This window comes from Enoplosus armatus, chromosome 20 (genome assembly GCF_043641665.1).
Source record: "Enoplosus armatus isolate fEnoArm2 chromosome 20, fEnoArm2.hap1, whole genome shotgun sequence".
NCBI classification, from domain to species: domain Eukaryota; kingdom Metazoa; phylum Chordata; class Actinopteri; order Centrarchiformes; family Enoplosidae; genus Enoplosus; species Enoplosus armatus.
The window spans coordinates 2,577,296-2,602,744 of NC_092199.1; the positions used below are offsets into that span (position 1 = coordinate 2,577,296).

At 42.5% G+C, this 25,449-nt stretch overlaps 1 protein-coding gene across 1 annotated transcript in view; it reads left to right on the forward strand.

Moving 5' to 3' along the window:
- Nucleotides 1-25,088, forward strand: part of LOC139303034 (PH and SEC7 domain-containing protein 1-like) — a 41,009-nt gene extending 15,921 nt beyond the window's left edge. The window contains 7 exon segments of the mRNA XM_070926724.1: nucleotides 11,545-11,588; nucleotides 18,222-18,415; nucleotides 20,132-20,202; nucleotides 21,367-21,524; nucleotides 23,154-23,298; nucleotides 24,002-24,145; nucleotides 24,254-25,088. Coding sequence (XP_070782825.1) covers nucleotides 11,545-11,588; nucleotides 18,222-18,415; nucleotides 20,132-20,202; nucleotides 21,367-21,524; nucleotides 23,154-23,298; nucleotides 24,002-24,145; nucleotides 24,254-24,526 — 1,029 coding nt within the window. The 3' untranslated portion in view covers nucleotides 24,527-25,088.
- The last annotated feature ends 361 nt before the right edge of the window (nucleotides 25,089-25,449 follow it).

The window sequence follows — 25,449 nt, forward strand, 5'->3', positions numbered from 1 at the left end:
TAAGAAGATCAATAACACTCTCATATCTGTTCATTAAATATGAACCTACAGCCAGGAGATGGTTACCTTAGCTTAGCACAAAGACTTGAAACAGAGAGGAACAGCTAGCCTGGCTCTACTAGAACCTCTAAACCTGACTAATTAACACACTAGATCTTATTTACTTAACCAGTACAAAAACAACAATTCAGTGTTTTATGATGATGGTGCTGGACTATTTCTTGGCTCTAAGCAGTTGCCAGGCAACTAGCGTAGACTCCAGTAGAGATGCTGGTAGGTAGATTGTGTTACCTTTGGAGAGAGCCAGGCTAGCTGTTTCCCCCTGCTTTCAGTCTTTGTGCTAAGCTAAGCTAACCAACTACTGACTGTAGCTTCATATATAACCAACAGATATATATATCTAAGGCATCAAAATAAAGATAAGCTGCAGTTTTCTTTGTAACACCTCTACAAAATTGAGCTGTAAATGTGTGAAGTGGACTTTTGTGAACCAGAGACATGGTGTAATTTGTCCATTCTTATAATTAATCTACTTGTTTTATTTATTAAGTTTCTTCTTCTGTCTTTGCTGCTTGTATCAGCTGTTTTCGCTGCACTGCAGTATTTGGACTAAATGTGTCCATAACTGATGAGTGGCTCAATGTTTGGGCAATTACCACAAAAAGAAATGATTAAGACTTGTGGTCCCAATGCCACAGTAAGCTTTTAAGCCTTCATAACCACTTCATGTTCCTTTACCGCTCCATACCAGCTTGCATTGAAAACATAGCTGCTGTGTAGCTACCACAGATCCCCGCAGAATTTGAAGCTCTGGCTGCTGGCCCAAGCTTGCGCTTTGGAGGAAACTTTCTTTCTTTATTGTGAGGCTCAGCGATACATAGGTTTGCACTCCCTCTCACTCTCTCTCTCTCTACAGCTCAGGGCTTAAAGCTTGAAGTGGGAGCTAATGATGCACTGAAGTAGGTTACCAGCCCGCATTAGAGCAGGAGAACAAATTCTGCTGAAATGAAAATGTTGTACAGCTCAATCAGACGCCGAACCACGCTCTTCAAACAGTAATTAGGTGCACTGATGTTATCGATTGCGTGGCAGCATCGATGGTGAGGGAAAAGACAGATGACTTATTTGTTTTTGTAAATGAGGGAGAAGGAAATCATTCCTGCATGTGTCACTGCCGTCAATGTGGCCCAGCTATGGATGTGTCTGAAATCTGCACAGGCGCTTCAGTGCCAGTGCTCGACGGCCTCGCCAACCTGGGCAAAGACAAGCAGGTCATGTCTGAGGAGGGAGAGAAATCGAAAGATAGATGCTAATATTAACACGCATCGTTACTGATTTACATATTCAGTGTGTACAGAGAGAATGTAGTATTGTTAAAACAGTAATACATGTGATTTCTTTGGTGTCTCAAACTCACATGAGTTTATGGCCACGGGACAGGTTGTCCTCTACTTGGGGGGCTGCTTGAAAAATGTATTATTTATTGTTATCTATTTTAAACAAAAAAATTCAGCTATTTACTCTCAAAAGCTGAGCAGCTCCTTTTCCCCTCTCCTCTTCCTCATATCGATATCGATAGATGAGACAGGAACTAATCACATTAAGTTGAAAAAATGATAAATTATCCACTTCTCTTAAAAATGCTCCAGGTCAACATTTATATTACGTTTAGAAACATGTATCCAAAGCCTCATATTGTTTTGACTCAATCCCACATATAACGTCCTGCTGCCCCAAATATGTATTAATCTGCAGCTGAAAATAGTCCCCAACAAATGCACTATTTTCTCTAATTTGCATGAGTAACGTTTGGATTTTTACGCGAATTATTTAGCCATTTTAAAAAATATAATATTCGTATATTTGTGATGTGTTTTTGAAGAGTTGTATCTTTAGCATGGATGGGGTGGACAGGACAGGTTGGGGAAGTTTGAAAGTATGGAGAGATGAATTACCACGTTATCAGCTTTGGTCTTTTCATGGAATTTGTGGACAATAATAAATATTTAGATATTCTTTAAATGTTAAATAAAAAGCCATTTTTTATGTCTTGATCAAAAATAAATATTACTTTAAAATAACAGACTGGGGAAAAATCTAAAGGGAAATTTAAACAATGCGGACCTTGTGTAAAATGTGTTTTAAACATGGTGGGAGCCTTATAAAATTACCTTGATCTGGTGAAATCCTGTGTTACAGTAAGTGCTCATTGCTGAGGTGTTTTTGCATTTCACTGCTGAGAGATCAACTGTAAGTAAAACAGTGCAGCTGTCTTTTTTGAGCAGTCTGCACATTTGTTCATGTTGATCCCAATTCGTTTATGTTTTCATTTATTTCACATTTTAATCTTACAGCTGTTTAAAGTCCAAGATTAAGTTTTCAATCTGGATACATCCTCTAAAATAATTGAATTTCTCCAGTGAAACACTCCCAACACCTGCTGTCCAGAGTATCAAACGCTGCATTGATCGTAGATGGAGCTCAGCGAAACAGACATTGACTGAGACACAAATCTCACACATTTTTACTCTAAAAATAAAAACAGAAAAATGAGGTGCTATTGAAGGGGAAGGGGCAGAGAGAGACGTAGTGGAAGAGAAAGAGAGAGTGTGAAGAAGAGACAGCTGCTTAGGTCAGCAGAGACGCGAGGCTGTGGATACACTCCCCCTCTCCCCGAGCTGTCTGGACTCTCCATGAGGGACGGAGGGAGAGATTTAGACAGGATGTGAAATATTGAGTGGGATGGAGAGAGTGAGGGGGAGACTGACAGCAGACGGGAAACAGATAGAGGGCATAAGGTAACAAAAAAAGACAGATTTATTTTGCTTTTACTGTGGTTTGGTTTGCTTTAGGTAAGCAGCTGTTTCCCTGTTCTTTCTTGTGCAGTCGGCTGCAGTGACCCAGCTTCATTTGAGTAATTCGGGGTTAAGTGCTTTGCTCAGAGGCACTTTGATGGTTTTCTTGGGATTCAAGCTTCAAGCCACGAGCCCACAGCTGCTGCTGCTGCTGCTGCTGCTGCTGCCGCCCACAGAGTAAAGGAGGAAGGATAATTGTCAGAGAGAGACTGACAGAGAGGCAGTGACACCAAAGCTTTTACCTCCTCCTGTAACAGGCTGTCGTCTTCATGCAGGTTGTTTGGGTTTTGCAGTCAAAGGTTGCTGATGTTCCTTTCTTTTCCCTCCTGATAGAGTCGCAGATGCCAGGGGGGTCTCAGATCACCAACATGTCCACCCTGATGGTGCATGTCAAAAGACAGGCACTTGTCATGAGGGAGGAACTGTTGTCTTTTCTGTTTTTTTTCACAGTCACAGCACTCATTAATCTTTTATGATCACATTTAAAATTAAACAAAGAACCTAAGATAAAGAAGAAGAGCAGGAGGATGAGGTTGTTAATTGGACACAAACTGATACACAGGTACATTTCAGTGCACAAAGGTTTAGGTGCATTAAGTATTAAAACAAAAAAGGAACAGAAAAAAGTAGAGCATGAAACAATTTCCCATTTCATCCAGAGGTAGAAAGTAACCAAAACTCAAAATAAGATGCAACATACAAGCAGTAATATTAGTAAAGACGTGTTTGGTTGGATGATGAGCATACAAAGAACAGTTTTGATATTTGAGTTCACATCCTGAGTCCTGCATATGGTTTTTGTTTAGGCACCAAAATCAGTTTGGTCGATGTGAGGTAAAGATTGTGGTTTTGATTAAACGTTAATAAAGTAAACACGTCCTGTCTTGCTAACCGCTAACATGCTAGCCAGACAGGCTAGCACTAGTCAGTCACAATACCTCTGGAGATTCTCTCTATTTTCTCTCTAGTGCTCTGTTTACTCCCCCCTGTCCTTTGTTTACCATTGTGCATCATTTCATTCAAGAAGAAGTCATTGAAGATTTATATGCTGACAAAGGAGGTTATATAAAAGTGGATGGTGCATCACAGCTAATAAACTACAAGGACTTTGTGGCGCAGTCAAGACGTCTTGCCATCGATGAATAGCACAAATTGGAACTCGACTTGAAAAATTCATGCAGATTTACTTTGTGAAATAGAGACGCACTCTTGTGGGAAGTAAGAGTGCTGGTATCCTGTTAGTTTGTTTTCACTCAGATCAGATGTTTCCAACAGAAATCTCTCAGACAGTTTCTAGAAGTACTCTGAGCCTCCCCAAGTATTTCCTTTCTTATTTATTATCCCCAACGTTTCTTTATGTCATCTGTTGAGTTATTGTTCATTGAGGTGATACCTTGTAAACTATGATCTTGCTATTTTCACAATTAAACATCAATAAATATTTTAATCACTTTTGATTCATTTTTGGTGTCTTAAGCTTGTGGGACAGAAAAGTGGCCTGCATAGCAGCACAGCACCAAATATTTTAAAATCTATTGTTTTTAACGTTGTACATGACACTGTTTTTCAATTAGGACAGAAGCTGGATCAGATGAGGACAGGGTTTTCCACAAAGTTCAAAGTCTTAAAATCACTTTATCTTAAAATTGTGGACAAAATCATTTGAACTGTTTCCTCCACGTCCTCTCAGGCTTCTAAATATACATTTAGGACAACGTTGAGCACTGAATCCTTGTGTTCTTTTTAATTATAGAATCAAAAATCAGTCCAGTCAAAGCCCGTGGTCTATGACTGACACAATCATTAAATCTCCGGTCACACTTCTGTAGCTCCAGATTTTTTCTCCCACATGGTCCCCGTTGCTCACTCTCCAGTCAATAATTCTATTTGACCAATTTCTCTTGGGGAAACACCTCATTCATTTGTCTTCTAAGCAAAGGTTTCTGACAGACACTCTGTCTCTGTTCTCTGTCGCCTCCTTTTTCTCTCCTGCTTTCACTTGGCCTCATTATGGTGTGGTTTGTGTCTATTTTTCTGTTAGGTGTAATCATCAAGAGGATTTTTAAGTTCTGGCTCCTTGACAGTTTTATGGCACTTCGGATATACCGCAAAGGTTATGTTTGGTTGCTTTTAAAAATCTGATTTGGGGTGGGAATAGTTTCACTGAATGCGAAAAGCAATGTGGCGTTTAACATTCATATAATCCCTCAGAGATGCTGTAAATCTGTGTGCTGTGACAAAGTAGTTTATGGAGGCATATTGCTGGTTGTTTGGCTTTTTAGAACGCATTAAATCACAAACACACTAATCATCAGAGGCATTTGAGCAGACTAAAAGGGAAAGTGCCAATATGGTTGAATAATTATTCCTGTCTGTAGAACATTTAAAGGAGTAGTTCACCATTTTGGAAATTTTACACTTATTTGCTTTGTGGTTACAGGCAGAATGAGTCTGTAACCGCACATTTTTACATTTCTATTCGTGTGATGGTTAAATAAACAAGATACAACATGTTCATTAGTTAGCTTAAGGTGTAGGTACGCATATTTAAACATTTTTGGACAGAGCCAGGCTAGCTGTTTTACCCCTGATTACGCTAACCACATTCCAGCTTAACACATAGACCTAAAAGTGAAATCATTTTCTCATCTCACTCTCTAATACGCCTTCTTCCCAAAATGTTGAACTACTCCTTTAATTCAGCAGAAGTGGTGCTGAATACACACACTTGTGCTGCTGATTCTTTGCATGTTTCTTCTCCTCTCACCTCACTAGTCTCTCCCACAAGACCCCCTCTGAATACTAATTGCCATTGCAAGTATATTTTTAAAAAAAAGTGTGTATGTGTGTATGCATGGAAGAGGCATTTGGGAGACTGTGATTTGCTGGCGATGACTGAGAGAGGGAGGGAGGGAGGGAGGGAGGGGAGGTACGCATTGACGATGGGAGAGGGAGGCAGAGAGAGGGAGAGCACTGTCCCTATCAGCTTCTTTTTCGCTCTGCGATTCAGGCAGCCAGCTCTCCTTTCCTCTCCTCCTCCTCCGCATCATCAGCAGCAGCAGCAGCGGCAGCAGCAGGGAGAAGGCAAGAACGAACAGCGCTGGATTGAACGAAAAAAAGATTGCAACAGAAAGATAAACCAGGAGTATACACATGCAGACGAGGGAGGCATGAAAGACATCGGCAGCGGGAAAGCGGCATTTTTTTCCCTCAAACACCCACACCCGCCAAATGTGCGAGAGTCTGAGAGAAAATACTGACTGAGAGAAGTGGATCACATGAAGGAGTATGCAATGACAGTGGACGTCTACACATGGACAGAGAACAGGAGGAAGAAGTGAGAGAAAATCCGACAATCAGCACTGTGACTGTAAAACTGATGGTATCCATTTTACAGTGGGAGCAACAGGAACGTTCCTTCTTCTTTGTGCGAAAGCTCAGCTTTTCCACATGCTCATCCGCCTCTTTTTTGTAGTATTGTCATCTTTTTAATTCATTTTGTTTATATCGTATCTCCGGGCTTGTGACGAAATCGAGCGTGCTCTTTGGAATCCCTGCTCTGAAGTCCGAGGGCGGCTGTACCTCCCTCCCACCCCTCCATATCTTCCTCTATTGTGTGTGTGTGTATTGTGCCTAACTGTGTGTTTGTGTTCGTATAAGCATAGAGAGCTTATTGTATGCCTGTGTGTGTTTTTTACCTCCTCATTTCCGCCTTTTGCACCCATCTGTTTCATGCTGGCTGTCCGTTCACACCTCTGCCAGTGTTTCATACCATCTGTGAGAGCGTCAGCTTGTGTCTTTCTGTGTGTGTGTGTGTGTGAGTGTGTACCTGTGAGTGCATGCTAAAGGATTCATCGCCGTGGTGTGTTGTCACTAGCTTTCACTAAAAGGCGACAGCTGGACAGGTGTCACCTTTGGGTAACTTGGCAAGAGGCTCGTATCCTGTTGAGACCACGCAGAGCGAGCGTGTTGACTCACTTCTACACAGTCACCTGGAGAAATTACAGATCTAACTGCCTTGAACTGCAGATTATTTCCAATTAAACTTCATGAACCAGCCCGAGCACTCACATTGGAAGAAAAGTGCTGGATTTATTGCACCGTTGTGACCGATTCTCACCTGACTCGCCTTCTTCAGTTGCAGCAAAGGAGCCGTTTCTGTACATGTATAATACATGGCTGTCTTATCAATAATTCAGCGTCAGGTGGGCACCCCGGTGTTGCCTGGTGGGCGTTGATCAAGACGTTCAGGGACGACACTGTTGGGGTTTGATGCCTGCTGATAGCTGACTGCCTTGACAGCAGCCTGATGATGTGTTGCCTCCCTCCGCTGATCACCGGCTGCTTTCTGTAACAGCTGAATTCACTTCCAGCTGGTAGTTGGCACATCAGCTTCTACTGAACAGCATCCACATCAGACGAACCTCGTTTCACACTCTTTATCTCTTTGGATCAACTTTTTTTTTCAGCGTGATTTTTGCAGGACTTCAGAACAAACACTGAATCATTTGGGCAGATTTCTGAATGTCCAGTTCTATGTGATCCATGCCCCCTCGTCTCTGACCATGATCGGTGTTAACAGCCTGCACTCAGCAGGGCGCCTACGCTCACGCTCTCTTTGCACTGTGCGCTACGGAAGGGACTTCCGGATGATGGACCCATTCCGCTATCCCAGAACCCCACGCTCACGTTCTCTCAAACCCTTGGTGTTTCCAGACCTGCTGGGCAAGGCTCAGGACGGACAGAATCACCCACAGGCCAGAAAGAGGAGGAAGGTACTGAAAACTGTTCCTGTTACTTTTACAAGTCATTGAGACACGTCATTTATCACCACAAACGTGCTGCATCTTCTCAGTTGATCAGCATCTTCAAAACTAATCTCCATCACCCAGAGATGAATCATGTCTCCCGTCTTTATTTCATACCAGCGTGACACGTGTCGTAACAAATATCTTACCCCACATAACATTGAATAATAGCTCATTGTCATTCAAAGCCAGTTGGCCAAATCTGTCAGTTTACGTTTGTTTAATTTATAACGTTTCACACACACAACAAACTATTATTCCATTATTACAACATCTGAAACTACTATTGTTTTATTGTTTGATTTACCATCTAAGCTTCACATATGGAGTGTAGTGCGTTTGATATTGGTGGAGTGCCAGGCCTAATTGGCTGTGCACCACAGCTCAGTACAGCATATTGTGTAAAGCCACCACTCAAGGCTAATGGCTCACATTTGCTGGCACTTGGTGACGTTGATGAAGCAAGTAGGTGAAGGTGACGAACATCCATCTTTGTCTCAATGAGCCTCCAGACTGAATGAGTCTGACTGATGCTCTGATTTATACTCCACCTCCATCTACCTTTTTTTTTTTATATTTACTTTCCTCCCTCTTTAGTCTTCTATCTTTAAATCCACAGAGTCCCTCTGCTGTTGGTGCTCTGTGTTCCCTTAGGATTTACAGTAAAGGGGTAATTTTTTGTTTTGTAAATGTGAAAAACATTCCTCAGGAATAACTCAGCTGTAACACACACACACTGTTTCACCTACACCAAATCCGTTCCACGTTGGCCTAGGCAAAATATAGATATATTTTTTATAATAATAATCTACGTGTCAGCCCTGTGATTGACTGGCCACCTGTCCAGTGTCGCTCAATGTCAGCTGGGATCGGCTCCAGCCCCCGCGACCCTCTAAGGATAAGCGGTTACAGATAATGGATGGATGGATTAATCACTAGAAAGACTTTTCATGTAAGAAGATGATTATTATGGTTATTATTACTGACCTGAATCAATAATCAGCAGCTATATACCGACTGATTGTTCAAGACATTTTTTCAAGCACAAATTCAGTTTCAGTTTATTTCATTTATATAGCACTTTAAAAAGCAAACAGGTTTTGCACCAAAGTGCTTCACAAAGTCAGACATATATGTATACACATACAAGCATAAAGGCATATATGTGCAGAACTGATGATGTGGAAGGCAAGATTAAAATAGAAACAAGGTAAACACAATGTAAAACCAGGAAAAACTAAATATATTTTGGGTTTGGGACTGTTGGTCCGACAAAACAAGCAATTCGATAACGTCACCTTTTCGCTTTTTTCACAATTTTTCTACATTTTATAGACCAAACGATAAATCATGAAAATATTCTGCAGATTAATCAATAATTAGTCACAGCTTTATTGCTAACTGTGTGTATGTTTATTCCTACTTCATATATAACTAATAATAAGATTTGCACGGCCCTTATTGTCGCCATCGTTGGTTGCCAAAGCTTTAAGTTTTGTTTTATTGTCAGATCTTTTAGAAATTAAGTTTTCTTCACCTCTACATGATGGACTTCTGTAGACAGAATATGTTGCTGTTGTGGCAGATCAGCAAAGTTTTACAGTTTACAAATTCACTGTTAATATTTGATGCTGACCAGATTTGTGCTGCAGAAGCAGTTTGCGTCCCACGAAGCCTCAGCTGTCTGTTATTAAAATGTATGAGCACATTTAGTTTGAAACATAGTTTGAATGCTCAGATTTTACAGTAGAGCGTATGGAAACCAGAACTAAATCTGTAACGGTCTTGGCATGGTGGTCATTAATATTCATGACTCTCTGCAAGTATTTCTGATTAGGCCCTGTTTCAAAGAAAAGTCTGGAAATGAACCTGATTAGGCACCCTGAATCAAACCCCATTATAAATGCAATTTCCTTCGAGTCACAATGCAACAAAATGATATTCAGAATAGGTTGGAAGTCTAAAACTCAAGTGAAGACCATTAGCAGGAGTGCATTAATCAAAGGAATGTAATGGAAAGTTATCGATTTCAGCTGAGTATGAGGTTTCTTCCCCCACATGGCAATTATGGTCATGGTTGGAGAGAACTTATGGTGTTGGTCTACGAGGAATTCAGAGGTGAACGAGGTGGTGATGAACTGCCTGTAAGTGTCCTCTCCATCACCTCAGCCGTCGCATCACATCCACTGCCTCGATCTGCGTCTTAAACACTACAGTCTGACGGCTTCATGCCCGCCGCTCCGCCGCCGCAGACCGACCGTGAAACTGAGCTTCTATATCACATTCAACTGGCTCAGGACAAATGAACGAGAAGTGTCTCTCAACCCTTTCAGAGCAGAGATGCAGGCTGACCAGCTCCCTCATTAAACTCTCTGTTAGTCTGCCCGCTGTCTTTCTATGTAGGTCTGGTTTTTTGTGTTGATTGCGATGATAATGAAAGTAAAAGAGTGTTTTTCCTGCAAGTGGAAACAAAAACCCACAAAATGATGAAAACGAGTTGAAAACACATAAACATGACCCAAATAAAGTTGGTAGAAATCAGCCTAAACAGATACATCCAATACTTTATTCCTTCTCCCTTTACAGTAATATTATCTCTGGTTGTATCGGACCAGAGCTGACGTTGCTGCGAATCACTGAGCAGAACTGCTTTATGGCAATATTAGAGTTTTATATGAGTTTTGTTTTGATTCATCAGGAATTTCATTTAATGGACATTCCTGTCTGGTGATTTTATATTAATATTGCTTGAACTTCAGTGTTTCTGTTTTATATTACTTTAAACTTCTACTCCACTACATTTGATTTGCAAATTTAAAAAAAAAACAACGTTTTACTCCACATTTCTTTGACTGCTATACTTACAGATTAACATTTTATATTCTTAAATATATGATCATATTTTAAATAATATAAAATGTTATACATTAAACAACTGAGCAGTACAAAGGTACTTTTCCATTTTACTCTCTACTAAAATAAGCCATTTTGTATAATGAGTGCTTTTACTTTTGGTACTTAAGTACATTTTGGTAATACTTGCATGTACCATTACTTAAGTATAATTTTGAATGTAGGATGATCATCCAACACTGCTCCTTGTTGCAACTAATGATTGTTTTCATTGATTAATCTGTAGATTATTTTTTGATTAACTGAATTAATCATTTAGACATAAACATATAAAATGAAATGTTGAAAAATGTCCTTCACAGTTTCCTGTAGCTCAAAGTGTCGTCTTCAAATTTTTTTGTCAGACCAGCATCATTTAAAACAATACAAAACTGAGGAAAGTGTTTGACTTTACTGTGATTATCAGAACTGTTGGCAAAACATTTTCTGTCGATTGACTATTCAATTAATCATCTAATTGATTCAGCATTAAGTCAGATGTGTAAAGGCACCTCACATGTGTGTTTTTACTAATGTCTTTGTCATGTTTTAGTTTTTATGGTTCTTTTAATCCTGTACAGTGTTCATGTTCCCTGCCTGTAACTTAATTTTGCTCCGTGCGGGTCGATCGAAGCCTAAATTATTTATTGGCTGATTGATTTACTGGTCTACCCATCGACAGGCTGGATAATGGCTTCCTGACTGATGTTGTGGTGGTTGACTGATTGATGGATTGTTTGGCAAAGAAAACGAGTTAAGCTCTGGCAAAGGGCAGTTTGAGCCGCGTGGAAAGGGATGACATTTCTCTGAGTACAACTTATTGAATGAAGCCAGCTTGCTTACTGTGCAGCTTTCACAGAAAACCACAATGTACCAGCCCACCGCTCGCCCTCTAATATTTGATCAAATCGCCAATTGAACACAGCTGAACATAAGCTGCTGTTTGTCATATTTGTCTGAAAATTCGATTTTCTTGTTTTCCTCTGCAGGCTCTCTACAACTCCATCAAGAATCAGAAGCTGCAATGGACACTGTAAGTCATTTAACATTGACTTCATGCTGATATTATTCACCTTTATATTTTCCCCTCCTCTGTGACTGTTTCTGTCCTTTTCCTTGTCTATGACTAACTCAAACACACACACACACACACACACACACACACACATTGTCCTGAAGGGCAGGAAACAATAAGGGATATTGATTAACTTGTTAGCATCCTCATTGATGACGTGAGTGTTGTCTGGCATGTGAAGGAAACATTAGTGTGTCAAGGGTTGCTATTCTGGATCACAGCTCCAGAGTGCCTCAGAGATGCCAATTAAGTCACTAGCTTTCCAAGCTTTGTTGCCATAGCTACGGCACCATGGATACGACTCCATAGCTACCACATTGCTCTTTCCTCCCTGTGTTCTCTCAACAGAAAACACACACACGGTAACAGATAGATGTACTGTACATACATGTACAGAGGGGATGCGTTTGTGTGTGCAGTATGTACATGTTGGCTTCTGTATGAAAAGCAAGAAAAAAACAGAAAGAGACTGAGAGAGAGAGAGAGAGAGAGAGGCATCTCCATTTAAATGGCTCTTTACCTGCATCCTGTACAAAGGTGTGACCACAGCCTCCCACTACCTCTCCAAAAATAGCTGCAGCAGCGCTCCCGAAGCAGCTGAATAAAAGTGGTCAGAGGAGCAGATCGAGGAGGAGATCCACAGAGAGGCAGGCAATCCAGTTCAAACATCTCTAATGACATATAGACAGCTATTTAAACACTGCCACCACATAAGAGGCCACACGGGGACAGAAAAGATGTCATTTTTAGACACGTAAACACCATCGAGCAAAGAGAGAACCCACCTCCAAACAAAATGAATTACAGATTAAGAGATTCATCCCACAGCAGTCTGGGTTTTTTTGGTTTTTGGCAGCAGAGGAGTTGCACATGTTCATTTTTAATATTTTAGCTGGCCGAGATCATTGAAGTAGAGTAAATTCTGTCTGTGGTGGAGTTCAGCTCTTTGAAAAAACCCTATTTGGAAGCAGAGCACAGTGTCACTTTTTGCCACCGATTTCACACCCTACTTGCATAGTTGATGCATATTTCATCACACAGAGGACATTTCTTCACTTGCAAACTCACTGACGGAGATCACAACACAAGGACACGCACCCTGTGACAGATAACACGTCACTTCTGTGTTGATTGTGAGGCTGTGAATGCTGCTTTTGTTTGTCCTCGTGCACGTCTTCTTTGGAAATCGGTTTGTGCGTTTGCAAATTGTATTGTGCAATTGTAAATCACAGCACAATAAATTGTATGTATTATATTACATTCTATATATAGAGCGGCCCAGCATTGATTTACTAATTTACTCCCAGATTGAGGCTTAAAAAAAAGAACACCTTCCGCCACCACACAGTGTAGTCAAAGAGGTGTGATTTTCAGACACTAAAACAAACCGCTTGCTGTGATTATATGAATACAAATTGTATATGTGAAATCTGGCATGTATCTCATTACAGGTGTGTGTGTGTGTGTGTGTGTGGGCGCGCAGTACATGTATTTTTGCGCACCGATGAGAAACACAACGCAAAACACAGCAATGGATGTTATTTCACACCCCCACAGAGAAAGACACGCACATGGCCACTCTCAACTGTGCAGTTGGATGCACCCACATGTTCTTCACTCGCGCACACACACACACACACACACACATACAACACAGACATATACAGTATACACATGCTTCCTCATCAGGAGCGGGGGTGGAGAGCAGAGGGAGAGGTGGTGGTGGTGGTGGTGGTGGGCATTGTGCTCTGAAAGAGAGACGCAACAAGTTGGAGATACAGGAAGACACAGACCTCTGGGTAGAAACAGGAAGAAGAACAGGGTGAAAGGATGTGATGAGAACGAAGCATGCTGTACATGAAAGGAGCGAGCGAGAGGGACAGACCCATCTGCTGCATTATTCCTTTTATTCTGTTAATCCCTTTTCTCCTCCTCCCTCAATGGCTCTAATCATCCTGTCTTACTATTGTCTGCTGCTGCCACCTCTCACCTGCTGTAGGAGAGCAGGATGAGTGACATCCACTTACATCATGTGACATCGCACAGTAGGCCTGCCGTTGAAAACGTAGTCAAGTCATGATATTGTTTATGTGGGGGCCCTTTCACACCGACCTTGTCTGGTATGAAACAAGCAGCCGAACCTCGCTCCGACACAAAGAGGTGGTCTGTAGTGTGGAAACCTTTGGGATGGTTCAGCCAATTACAGGAAGTTCTGGCTATCATCAGAACCGGAAAAAGGAAAAGCAACGCAACAAAATAAGCCGCAGTAGCACATGGGGAGATCAAATGTGTACAATATAACAAAAAACGTGAACCTTGGTTCAGACTTTAAGGTGTGAAAAGTGCCCTTATTCTTCAGTCAGTTCCAGATTTGATTCAAAATTTTGCCAATTTTAGACAAGTTTACTTAAGCAAAGTTCCTGTATGGCTGCTTGGTTTTTTAGAAAAACAAGTTTATATCTGTCAATGTAAATTACTGTTAAAAAAAAGAATTGTTTTGGTATTTGTACCAAAGATCTGGTACGCTATTAGCACTTCCATCCATATTAAACACTAGAGAGGCTTTTGAAGTCTCTACATATTCGATTATAGATTAGTACTTTCAAAATACAAGATAATATAACAAACGCATCCATGAAGGTTAAAAATAAGAAATGAAATAAAAGTGCATCCTCTGTGGACGAGGAGATGCTTTATCATGTATAAGAGTGTGTGTTTGGATGAATTAACGTCCTCTTTCACTTGACTGTGTTTCGGGTGTTTTTGCCGTTTGGTACAATGACTGAAACAGAGCAAATCTGTTTCCATTGGCTACTGATGCAGCAACATCAGCATAAAGATCCCAGCATGCACTGCTTCCAACTGGCCAACCTGTTCAGTCTTTTCTTCATATCGCAGAAACTCTCCTGTAGTTTCTTATCTGTTCTTCATTGACTTTCTTTTTTTCCTTTTACTGTGTTTCAGTTACTTTCCTTTCTTTTGTTCATCTTTTCCTCTTCCCTCCTCCTTTCATTATTTTCTTTTGTTTTCCTTTAGTTTCTTTTACGTTCATTTGTTTCTTTTCATTTCCCTTTAATTTCTTTCTTTTTTGTCTCCTTCTTTTCCCCTTTCCTTTCTTTGGTTTTCGTTTCCTCACATTCATTTCCCTCTCCCCTCACCTCCTCCCTCCTCCCCTGTCTCCTCTCCTCTCCTCCTCTCCTCTCCTCCCCTGTCTCCTCTCCTCTCCTCCCCTCTCCTCCTCTCCCCTCCTCCCCTGTCTCCTCTCCTCTCCTCCCCTCTCCTCCTCTCCTCTCCTCTCCTCCCCTGTCTCCTCTCCTCCTCTCCCCTCCTCCCCTGTCTCCTCTCCTCTCCTCCCCTCTCCTCTCCTCTCCTCCCCTCTCCTCTCCCCTGTCTCCTCTCCTCTCCCCTCCTCCCCTGTCTCCTCTCCTCCCCTCTCCTCTCCTCTCCTCCCCTCTCCTCTCCTCTCCTCTCCCCTCCTCCCCTGTCTCCTCTCCTCTCCTCCTCTCCTCTCCTCCCCTGTCTCCTCTCCTCTCCTCCCCTCTCCTCCTCTCCCCTCCTCCCCTGTCTCCTCTCCTCTCCTCCCCTCTCCTCCTCTCCCCTCCTCCCCTGTCTCCTCTCCTCTCCTCCTCTCCCCTCACCTCCTCCCTCCTCCCCTGTCCTCCCCTCTCCTCCTCTCCTCTCCTCCTCTCCTCCTCTCCCCTCCTCCCCTGTCTCCTCTCCTCTCCCTTCCTCTCCCCTCCTCTCTCCTCTCTCCTCCTCCTTCCTTTCTCATTCATATTATTGTGGATAATGTTCTGCCATCTGAGAAGGATCATCTTTGTCCCCCCCACCCCCGTCTCCTCACTCCTCTATCTCTCTCCTCCATCCATCCCCCCACTCTCCAGCTCCTCTCGACTTTGTCTCTGTGTAGAATGGGATTCAGGCAGGCCAGCAGTTACCAGGCAACAGGCTACATGCTCATTGGCTCTGTCTCTGCCTCCCGTTCTCTCTCTGGCTCCTGCACGGGGTTAACTGCTGTTATGTACTGTTGGTTACTCATAGCGTGGTCTCGGGGGGGTTCGGCATCCAGCCATTATTCTATTTTCGGGCTGAACTTTTGCATGGGTGCCGCCTGGTGAGGTAACAAGTGGAATTGCCGTGTTACCTCACTACGCAGATGCAGAGACACTTGGTGTTGTAGCCTAAAGCATCTATCATCTCCTAATGTGACAAATCCCTTTAAAAACACTAAAAGAATGAATGCAGTGCATTGTAAGGGATCATTTAGAGGAGAATGGGATTAAAACTGCTGGAGCAATGTGTATAGTAAGTATTGTCTGTCTTTCAAGTACATATTCTCTCTGACGTACATTATTTATAATATACTGTAATATATATTCATATAATGTTCATTATTTGTTCCACACTACTCAAAAACAGAAGTTTACAAGGGTTTTAACAAAGAGGTGAAAAGTAATGCTGATAGATACACAAATAATACAGATGCAACATTTAGAAAATAGTTATAAAACAAGGACAAGAATATAGAGATAAAAGATAAAAATAGAAACAGTAATAAAATAAATAAATCACATTAGAAATAGAAGAAGCGGTTAGACAAGAATGTAAAACCAGATTACAACAAAAACCTTTCATCTTCTAAGCAAAATATAAATGAACTGTTCACTTTATAAAGACACACACACACACACACACACACACACACACACACAAGGTTAGTTAGCAGGAAATAAAGCTGCAGTCAAAGACATCCAGAACCCAGCAGCTCATCAGATCCCTCATTTGTAAAGATGGATCCTGCAGGCCTGTTTCTAATGAGCAACGAGCACAAAAACTTCATATCCAACAGCAACAACTTTTAGCCTGAAAACGAACTTTAATAAAGAACGGAGTCAATTGGAAATTACATTATATTCTGAGACATGTTACTGCTCCCCGTTTCAGACTTTAGGTGAGCTGTTCTTACTGTAAAACTTCTCACTATCTTTCTTTTGACTCATTTTTAATTAGAAGTAAAGGATGAGTCAGTTTATTACAACTCGCGTCTTATTTTCTTATTTTGTGTTGCTATCAGTAATGATAACATTGTACTCAACAGAGTAATTAACCAAGTACTCACCAAGATGAGCAGACAGGTTGTATTCAAACTGACATTAAAACCAGATTTTCTAATTATTTGAAAGCGGAACTGAAAAATGTTGCTCCTGACTACTTTTTAGTAAGAAAACAGTGATAGGATGAATAAAACACATTAAATTTAAAAAGGGGAGCTAATACAAATTAGGAGGGGGACTAAATAGAGAATTCTTCATCCTCTAAACATCAATATAAATGTAGTTTATTGGATAAACACTTGAGATAACTCACTAATTAACATGGTAAGTACAATGTTGTTTTTACTGACAGGAATGGTGGTCAAAATAACATCCATGTTTTAGTAAACCATCCTTTAACATAATAAGTAGTGACATACAAAGAAGCATTTTACTGCAGAGGAGAAGAGAAGTGAGCAGCACGATAAGAATCACACAGATGGTTCAGAAACCAGCTGATTCCCAGTGATTTAAAAACATAAATAACGGGCAGCACAATACCATAATGTTTTTTTTCATTCTGGATTATGATAAAAACAATAATGTTTATTATTTCAAAGTGCTTTACGGACATAAAACAATAAGACAAAAGTGAACAGCAAAGGTTTTTTGGATCAGGTAGCAAGAATACAAAGAACAAAAAAGGACAAATCAAATACAATATGAGCACAAATGTTGTTAATATTGATATTATTGACGTTGCTGACGGAGTTGACATGGAAATGTAGATTTCTGTTCTTTCTGAGCATTTAAAGGACTTCACCTCCATGTTGGTAAAGACTGAGATTGCGTGTAGTATCACTGTGCTATAAATTATATATTTATTAGCACCATTCATCGCCTGTTCCCACCTGGTTTTGTTCGTAAAAGGAATAAGGAGGCGTCCTCTCTCTCCCTTTCTTGGTACTGTAAGTCTGTAAAGCCTCAGTTTGTGTTGCAGGGAACAAAAGTCTTTCTCACCTCTGTGAAGCCTCTTGTGAGCATCAAGAGGAGGAAGAGCAACAGTGATGCGTCTGCATTTCTGAGAGGAGTTGCCCCTCCTGGGTAAAGATGCCCCTGTTTTTCACCTCAAAGCTGGAACAAGATAGATGGTGTCACTCTTCTGCCGTGGTACTTTTTGATCAAGGAGAGTGGACTGCTTCTCAGGAGAGCAGCAGCAGAGCACAGCGAGAGGAAAACACACAATTAAAGCTTTGAAGGCAGCTTCATTCACTCAGGTTTCCCCCAGATACACGATGCTTTGTAAATGTCTTGTGCAACAAAAGGCTCTGCCAAGACAGCAGCGATATTACTCATGTGTTCTGTATGAAACGAAAGTTTCCCAGTCAGGGTGTGAAGTGTCTGGACCTCTTGTCCTGTGCTGTTCGTCCGAGTGAGAGGCAAATAGACAGGATGAATGATGATGTGTTTGTTGGCGTTGCTAATGAGACGTGACACATAAGTGTTGATCACCGTGGGATCTTGTTTTTTATTTATTTATTTTTTGTTGTCTCCATAGCGACGAGGAAGAGCTGCGGAAGTCGTTTTCAGAGCTCGGGGACAGCCTGTGTGACTCCAACGCCTCCACGTCGATGAAGCGGGTGGGCAGCAGTGGGAAGCCCCTGTCGGAGGGGACGGAGCCGTCTGGGATGCTGCTCTACAAGAACGGGTTCCTGGTCCGCAAAGTCCACGCCGACTCGGACGGCAAGAGAAGTACGCCTCAGACCCTCTCGTTTACATCAGTCTCGCCCTCTGAAACAGAAGAACACTATCTCGCCTCCAGGTCCAGCTGTTCGTCGTCAGCAGATAAAGTTTGCTCAGTTGACGTCGTATTAAGTATCAATACTATTCCAGGCTAAATGGATTGAAGGTGAGAGTAAGCAAGCCGCCAAGGCTGCAGTGGCATCTCACTTTAAAACTTGTGCATAACACACAATGTGTTCCATGCGTAGGATTTTACTTTTTAACTGCATGTGTGCAGCTTTCAGTGGGAAATGCAACCAGGAGATCGGTTACATTAGTCATAGAAATGCAGTTGAAATAAAGGTTATGATCTAAAATACTTATTTTTTTTAACAAAAACACAGTTGGACGTCTTTTCACGTGCACAGACTGTTCTGTGGTGTTAGCTGTACCAACAATGAAGTTCAATTCAAGGAAAGACAAAAAGCTAAATCCACAAGCATCTTTCACTTTAATTCATCTCCATTAAATCTTCACCTTTGCATCCCGACCACCGACCGACCAACTGACCAGGGAGCACTGCTCCAAAGCCTGTATCACAACCGGTTTCACACCAGTATCTTCAGACTGAAGCATTTCCACATTCACATCGGCTTCCTATTTGTCGAAGAGGGCGACTGCCAACAGTGATCACCCCCAAACGTCTCTGCTTTCACTGTCAGTGAGAAAACGTTGTGTCCGACTCGCAAGAGAGCACAGTACATCAGTCAGCTGGTGGATTAGTCTGTTATCTTTATACGTTTTGATATTATTGAAGTTTATACAACATTTCAGTATATCTTGAATAGTGTAATATAGGTGGACTATGCTAAGGTTTTACTCATATTTGCTATTTTGCCTCAAAGTACTAGAATACTGGTACATATGTTTTTATTATTAATGTCAGCTGTTAGGGCCGTAAGCTAGTTTTATAGTGCGCTAAGGAACTGGTAAGATGTAGAGCTGCAAAAGTCTGCAAATATTAATGGAAACCAACTATTTATTAGGTGACAACATGTTAGTGATCGTGGTATTAATAGGAATATAACATCAAGTGTCAGATGTAAGTGGCAGAAGTGATTTTTGGCGTAGTGGCCACACGCGGTATTGCAACGTCCGTGTTCATCACACCGGCCCAAAAATGACTCTTTTCACTATCAGAATTTGATCGATTCGGTCCAATAACATTTGGAAAAAAGAGCCGTGTGATGTGTGCAGGGAGACAGGAAGTCTCAGGCGCACACGCTCTCAAGCCGCTCGGCCTGAGACGGACTCTACTGAGCGTGCTCCATGGGGCCAAACATGGGGAAGCATGCGGAGGCTTTTTTTATGTCCAGTTCTCCTTCATACATCCATGATAAGAATCCCCTGCCGTGAAGTTGTGATCTGTATCTTCAAATAAACCCTCATTCAACGTGTTCCCTGCCTCCTGGACTCGTACAGTACAGAAGTTTAATTAAGACGAAAGATGGATTTAATTAAGTGGAACTCAAAACTAAGACAAACTTTGCCGACTAAGTGGCTTTGAAATTTGAAATATGGCAAAACGGCCACCACAGTAGAGAACACTGATAATCAGAATCAGAAATACTTTATTGATCCCCGGGGGGAAATTGTACTACAGTGCCGTATTGCTCTGATTATGTCATTTCTCTTTATGGCATTTGTATTCATATTTATTTATTTTTATTTTTCTCCCCCTCACAGCACCAAGAGGGAAGAGAGGGTGGAAGACCTTCTATGCCATCCTAAAAGGGCTAATTCTCTATCTGCAGAAAGTAAGTCACTCACATTATTACAGAGATTATTTTATGTGTGTACGTAAAAAGATGTCTAAAAGGCTGTGTGAGAAGCAGTTTGTATTAGCTACCACTTGATATTCATTATTCAACCTTTAAAATAACAACGTTATGCCCGTTATTCTCCAGCGTTTATGGAGAATGCATCTCCATAAACGTTCTGTTTGACTTTCATGACAGCAACATATTTTTAACAGAAGGTGAATCTTTATTCCCAGTGTGGATATCTAACAGAAATGTTCTTCTGTGTCATGTCATCAAAAATGCATCTTCGCAGTGACATCTCAACAGTTTATCCAAGGGAGTCACTCAGTCGAGCCTGTTTCCTGTTTACGTGTCTAAAAGGTGCTGTGACATAATGTCCCGGCACTGTGCAGAGGAGCCATACAGGCTTTGATGTGGGGAAACCTCTGTCAGCATGACAGGCCACGGTAGCTCCAACATCCTGCTGAATGGAGGGAAAAATACAACATCTATTTGTTCATGTACTTACACCGTAGTTTCAGTAGAGGTAGAGTATCAAACTGTCAAGTACTGAAAAGTTGGGATCAGATGTCCGGTCAGACTCCAGACTTGTTTACTTGATCTTGGATCAGATTGCTCCTAAATTAAATCAAGATTTGAGTCAATTTTAGACTGTATTTTGTACATTTTGTGCAAATCTTGTACGGCTGATTGTAACACAGCATTTAACATCTGAGAGCTTCTTTTTTTAAATAAAAAAGAGTTATATTTCTGTCATGGAAGCAGCCTTGTTTGTATTTTCTTTGTGTTTACATTGGTATCAAAAATAACAATACCGATCCCTGATGTTCTCTAGTCCAGCACCGGATCCGTTTCGATCAGAGACCCCCATTGAGCATGAAAACAGCTACTTGACAATAAGTTGTTTTGGTTGTATGTGAGCATCTGAAATCATTTTAGTTAATAAAAGGGATATACAGTACATCGTGATCTCCTCCCACTCCCACAGATTTGTAATTATCAGCTGTTTTCAGTGGGGATGGTTGTAATGCAACGCTTTACCCTCTTGCCTCTTCGCCAATAAAATATGTCCTTAGTCAGCTCACCAACTTTAATAAGTGTTGAGACCCCTCGGTGGTAATTATAGCATTCATTTCTTATTCATATTTTTCATGCCAGGGGGAATACAGGCCTGATAAACAGCTCTCTGAGGAGGACCTGAAGAACGCCGTGTCCATCCACCACTCTCTGGCCATGAAGGCTTCAGACTACAGCAAGAGGCCCAACGTCTTCTACCTGCGAACAGCCGACTGGAGGGTGTACCTCTTCCAGGCACCGTGAGTCCTGTTTCATGCTTTTCGTGAGAGAATTATACACAAGTATACAGCACGTGTGCACGGATAGCTGCGCAGCATCTGCAGCAGACATTCAAATTCAAACCATACTCAATGCGAAAAAGCACAACTTTAATCATACCCAACAGAGATGGACTCATGTCTTATCTTGACTCTACAAGCTCACAGGCCACATGCCTGTAGCCTCGATACAAACTACAGAATGTGGTCAAAAGTATGTGGACACCCCGGTCTTTATCTACATTTGTGTACTTTTTGGTTGAGAGCTTGTTTTTCAAGGTTTGGGCCCCTTAGTTCAAATGAAGGGAAATCATAACGCTCTCCCCTACCCCTGACCTTATTTTGGAGACAGACACAGCACAAATGTGTCAGAAGAAGTAGTCAAACGTTCAGTGCTGGAACTGACTGTGGATAGAAGAATTTAAAATACAAGGATGCATCACTATGTGTAACTATCTCTCCTTTCGTCCACACGCTCCGCTGTCTCTCCTGTCTGCAGTCTTGTAAAAGGCAGATTAGAAACCCAGTTACATGGCAAGAAATCTGCATTCTTTAGTTGGCAAAAACAGGTTTCTCAAATCCTCTGCCTCTATTGTAATTTAATTGTACATGTAATTTAAGAAATCAGCTTGCTGCAGAAAGCCGACTGTAACCAGGTTACTTAAGTGCACGTGAACACACTTTAATGTTGCTCCAGCTTTGTGGCAACAGTTTGTGGAAGCTCCTTCCCTGTTTCATCATGACATTGTACACAAAGCCAGCTCCATGAAGAAATGATTTTCTTAGTTTGGTGTGGAGGAGCTTGATCTCATCCAACACCTCTGGGATGAACTGGATCCTGGACTGTGAAGAGTCTTTGGATTGACTTGTTCAGCAGTCACGTGGGTGTAATACTATGGTGTCCACATACTTTTGGCCATGTAGTGTAGCTGTTAGCTGAGCATCCAACCTCAGCTAACGACATGCGGCGACAGCTGTGCTCATGGCGTGCAGGACACATGGTGAGAGCTCACGGATCAATGCTACATGCACATGTTGAACAGGACGTATAGTGAATGTGGAGAGCAAGGTGGAGGTGTGGAGGTGTGCATGTGTGTGTTATGAGGATCCAGGAAGTGGCACATGAGTGGCCACATGTTTCAGCCCCCAGGAGGACAGGCTCTGTGCTCCAGTTGCAGCTTGCATTTGTCCCAGATACTATACCCCTCTCTGTGTCTCTCTCCTCTCTCGGTCTCTCTCCTCTTTGTCTCTCTTATGTCTCTCTCTCTCTCTCTCTCTCTCTGTCTCTCCCCGGGGATTTAAGCAAGGCTGTCTGATTCAATCTGATATTTCTCATGGGCCCCTAATGGGTCTGTTAGTGTAAAACAGGCCCTTTTCTCTCATGCATTAATTGGCTCCAAAATCATTTCTTTGTCAACAGCGAAGGCTGCGTTCTCTGATAATTATCCCTTTGATGCTGTAAGCTAGCCATGTGCTGGTGTGAGCGCCATGGAGAGGAACTGATAAGTGTGTTTGTACCTACTGTTCAAGATCTGTTTGTAATTGCTTGTGTGTGTGTGTCTCCGTGTGTGTATTGTGCGTGCATGTGTGGACGTGTATTATCCATCGCAGGAACGCGGAGCAGATGCAGTCTTGGATCACACGGATCAACACGGTGGCCGCCATGTTCTCAGCTCCTCCCTTCCCGGCAGCCATCGGCTCCCAGAAGAAGTTCAGCCGGCCGCTGCTCCCGGGGACGATGTCAAAACTGTCTGAGGTATCTTCATGTTAACAGCTAAGAACCTGGTCTGAGTCAAGTCCAGGATCCTGTGAAGTTCATTAGAGCAAGCCCATAGAAATCTTTCAAAATTAAAATAATGATCTGTTCTGTTTTGAGTATTTAGAATTAAATTTTCATGAATAAACACTCCAGTTAACACAAATGTAATATTATTAACACTAGTGGCTCATTCCTCAAGTCTGTTGAAATGGAAGTGGAGACACATTTGGGATGTCTGTCTTACAGCCCAGGACACAAATGTAATAAAGAACATCAGGCTGACGAGAGAATATTACTGCCATCATGAGAAAATATGTGCTCAGTTTCTCAGTGCAACTTTTGTTAGAACAAGATCTTTTTCTTCTTATAAGAAGAGTATTGATGTGGTGTCGTGGTGGTCTGCTGTGTTTATCATCCGTGGTTTGAGTCCAGCAGGGGAACTTTGTTGCATGTCATTCCCCCTCATTTCCTGTCCACCTTTGAATAAAATAAGTCAATATAACATGACAGTGTCTTGTTTGAACGAGACAATCTGGAGGGGAAGTGAGGGAAAGTCTAAATGCAGGGTGGACAGGTGGGAGTCAGTAATGCAGAGAGATAAAACAGGCAAAACGTTTGAAAAATGGAAATGAAAGAAGGCAGGTGTTTATTACCTCCTTCATCTCCCTCGTGACGTCAGTGTTGACTTTGTGCTTTACAGGAGGAGCAGGTCAGATCCCACGAAACCCGATTCAGATCCCTTTCCACTGAACTGGCCGAGCTGCGCTCCTACCCTCCTGACCGCAAGGTCAAAGGGCGAGAGCTGGAAGAGTACCGCCAGAGAGACGAGTATCTGGAGTTTGAGGTGAGCTGGAAAGGCAGTGAAGCATTAAATCATTATTAATCATAATCCTGCAGCTCACTCAACTGTCCAATCCTAAACCTCTTCTGTCTCTCTCTCACACCTTTATAGAAAACACGGTATGCGACTTACGTCATGCTGCTGCGAGCTAAGATCCGGAGCGGTGAGGAGGACCTGTCTGTGTTCGAGTCCCAGCTCCTGGAGGACAACGGGCTGCAGAGGGCCCACTCAAGCCCCACGCTGCAGGACAGCAGCCTGGCCAGCCAGGTCAGCCAGGCCAGCAGCACCAGGGACGGGGGCAACAGCAGCAAAGCCAGCGGCTGCAGCAGCAAGGTTCGACAGGAAGGCCAGAGACACAGCTACCGGCAAGCCGTCAAGAAGTGAGACGGGGCGGGGGCGCCGGGAGCGGCACAGCGTTGCACTGCCAGCGGCAGGCTGTCTCCCTGCATAGGTTTTTATTTGAGATCCAGGAGGGTTTGGAGCTCTGCTTGAAGGGGGAGCAGGAGTGAGGGTCTACCCCACGCCCTCCCCCAAACCATGACGCCCTACCCGGCACCCCAATCTTCTCGTCTAACAGAGGAGGGCTGGGAAACACCAGCGAGGACGTTGGTGCAGGAGGTGGGAGGTCACACATCTGCAGAGGCGAGGTGTCTTTGAGAACAGCAGACTGTTCTGTGCAGAGATAAAGAGGGTGCTCAGACTTTGACCGGGGCACCAGACAGGGACGTACATCCAGCATCCTTTCCTTTTCTCGCCTTTTGTTCTTTCAAGGCACCCCTCCGGCCACGTTCTCCCACCTTTTTTCTTGACCTTTCACTCAGTTTTGGGACCAAAACACGTTAACGCACATTTTAAAAACATCACATTTTAGACGACTGATGATTTGACTTCTCTCAGATTTGAAGCGCTGTAATAGTTACTGGTCTTTTAAAACATCACCAGGTCTTATGGAGCCATCACACTCTTCAGCTCCTTATTTCTATCACCGCGGTGCGTTCACATTCCACACAGGAGCCGGACATTACAGCTTTTAGCTCCTGCACTTATTTCACTGAAGGTGGTACCAAGTCGCGTCTACGGACTGTGCACAACACGCGATGATGAGGTGATGAAGGTGTGGCTGCAGTGTACAAAACGATGAGGCGGTGCAGCTCGGTGCAGCTCGACTCTCCTCTGTTCTCTGATGGCCAGTTAGAGGCTACAGCGTCAGTAGAAGTCCGCAGTACTCCTGATGTGCAGCAATGTAACTGCATCTCATCAAGAGAGGTCTTTTTTTTTTTGTTGCTCTACTTGAACAAGCGATCTCT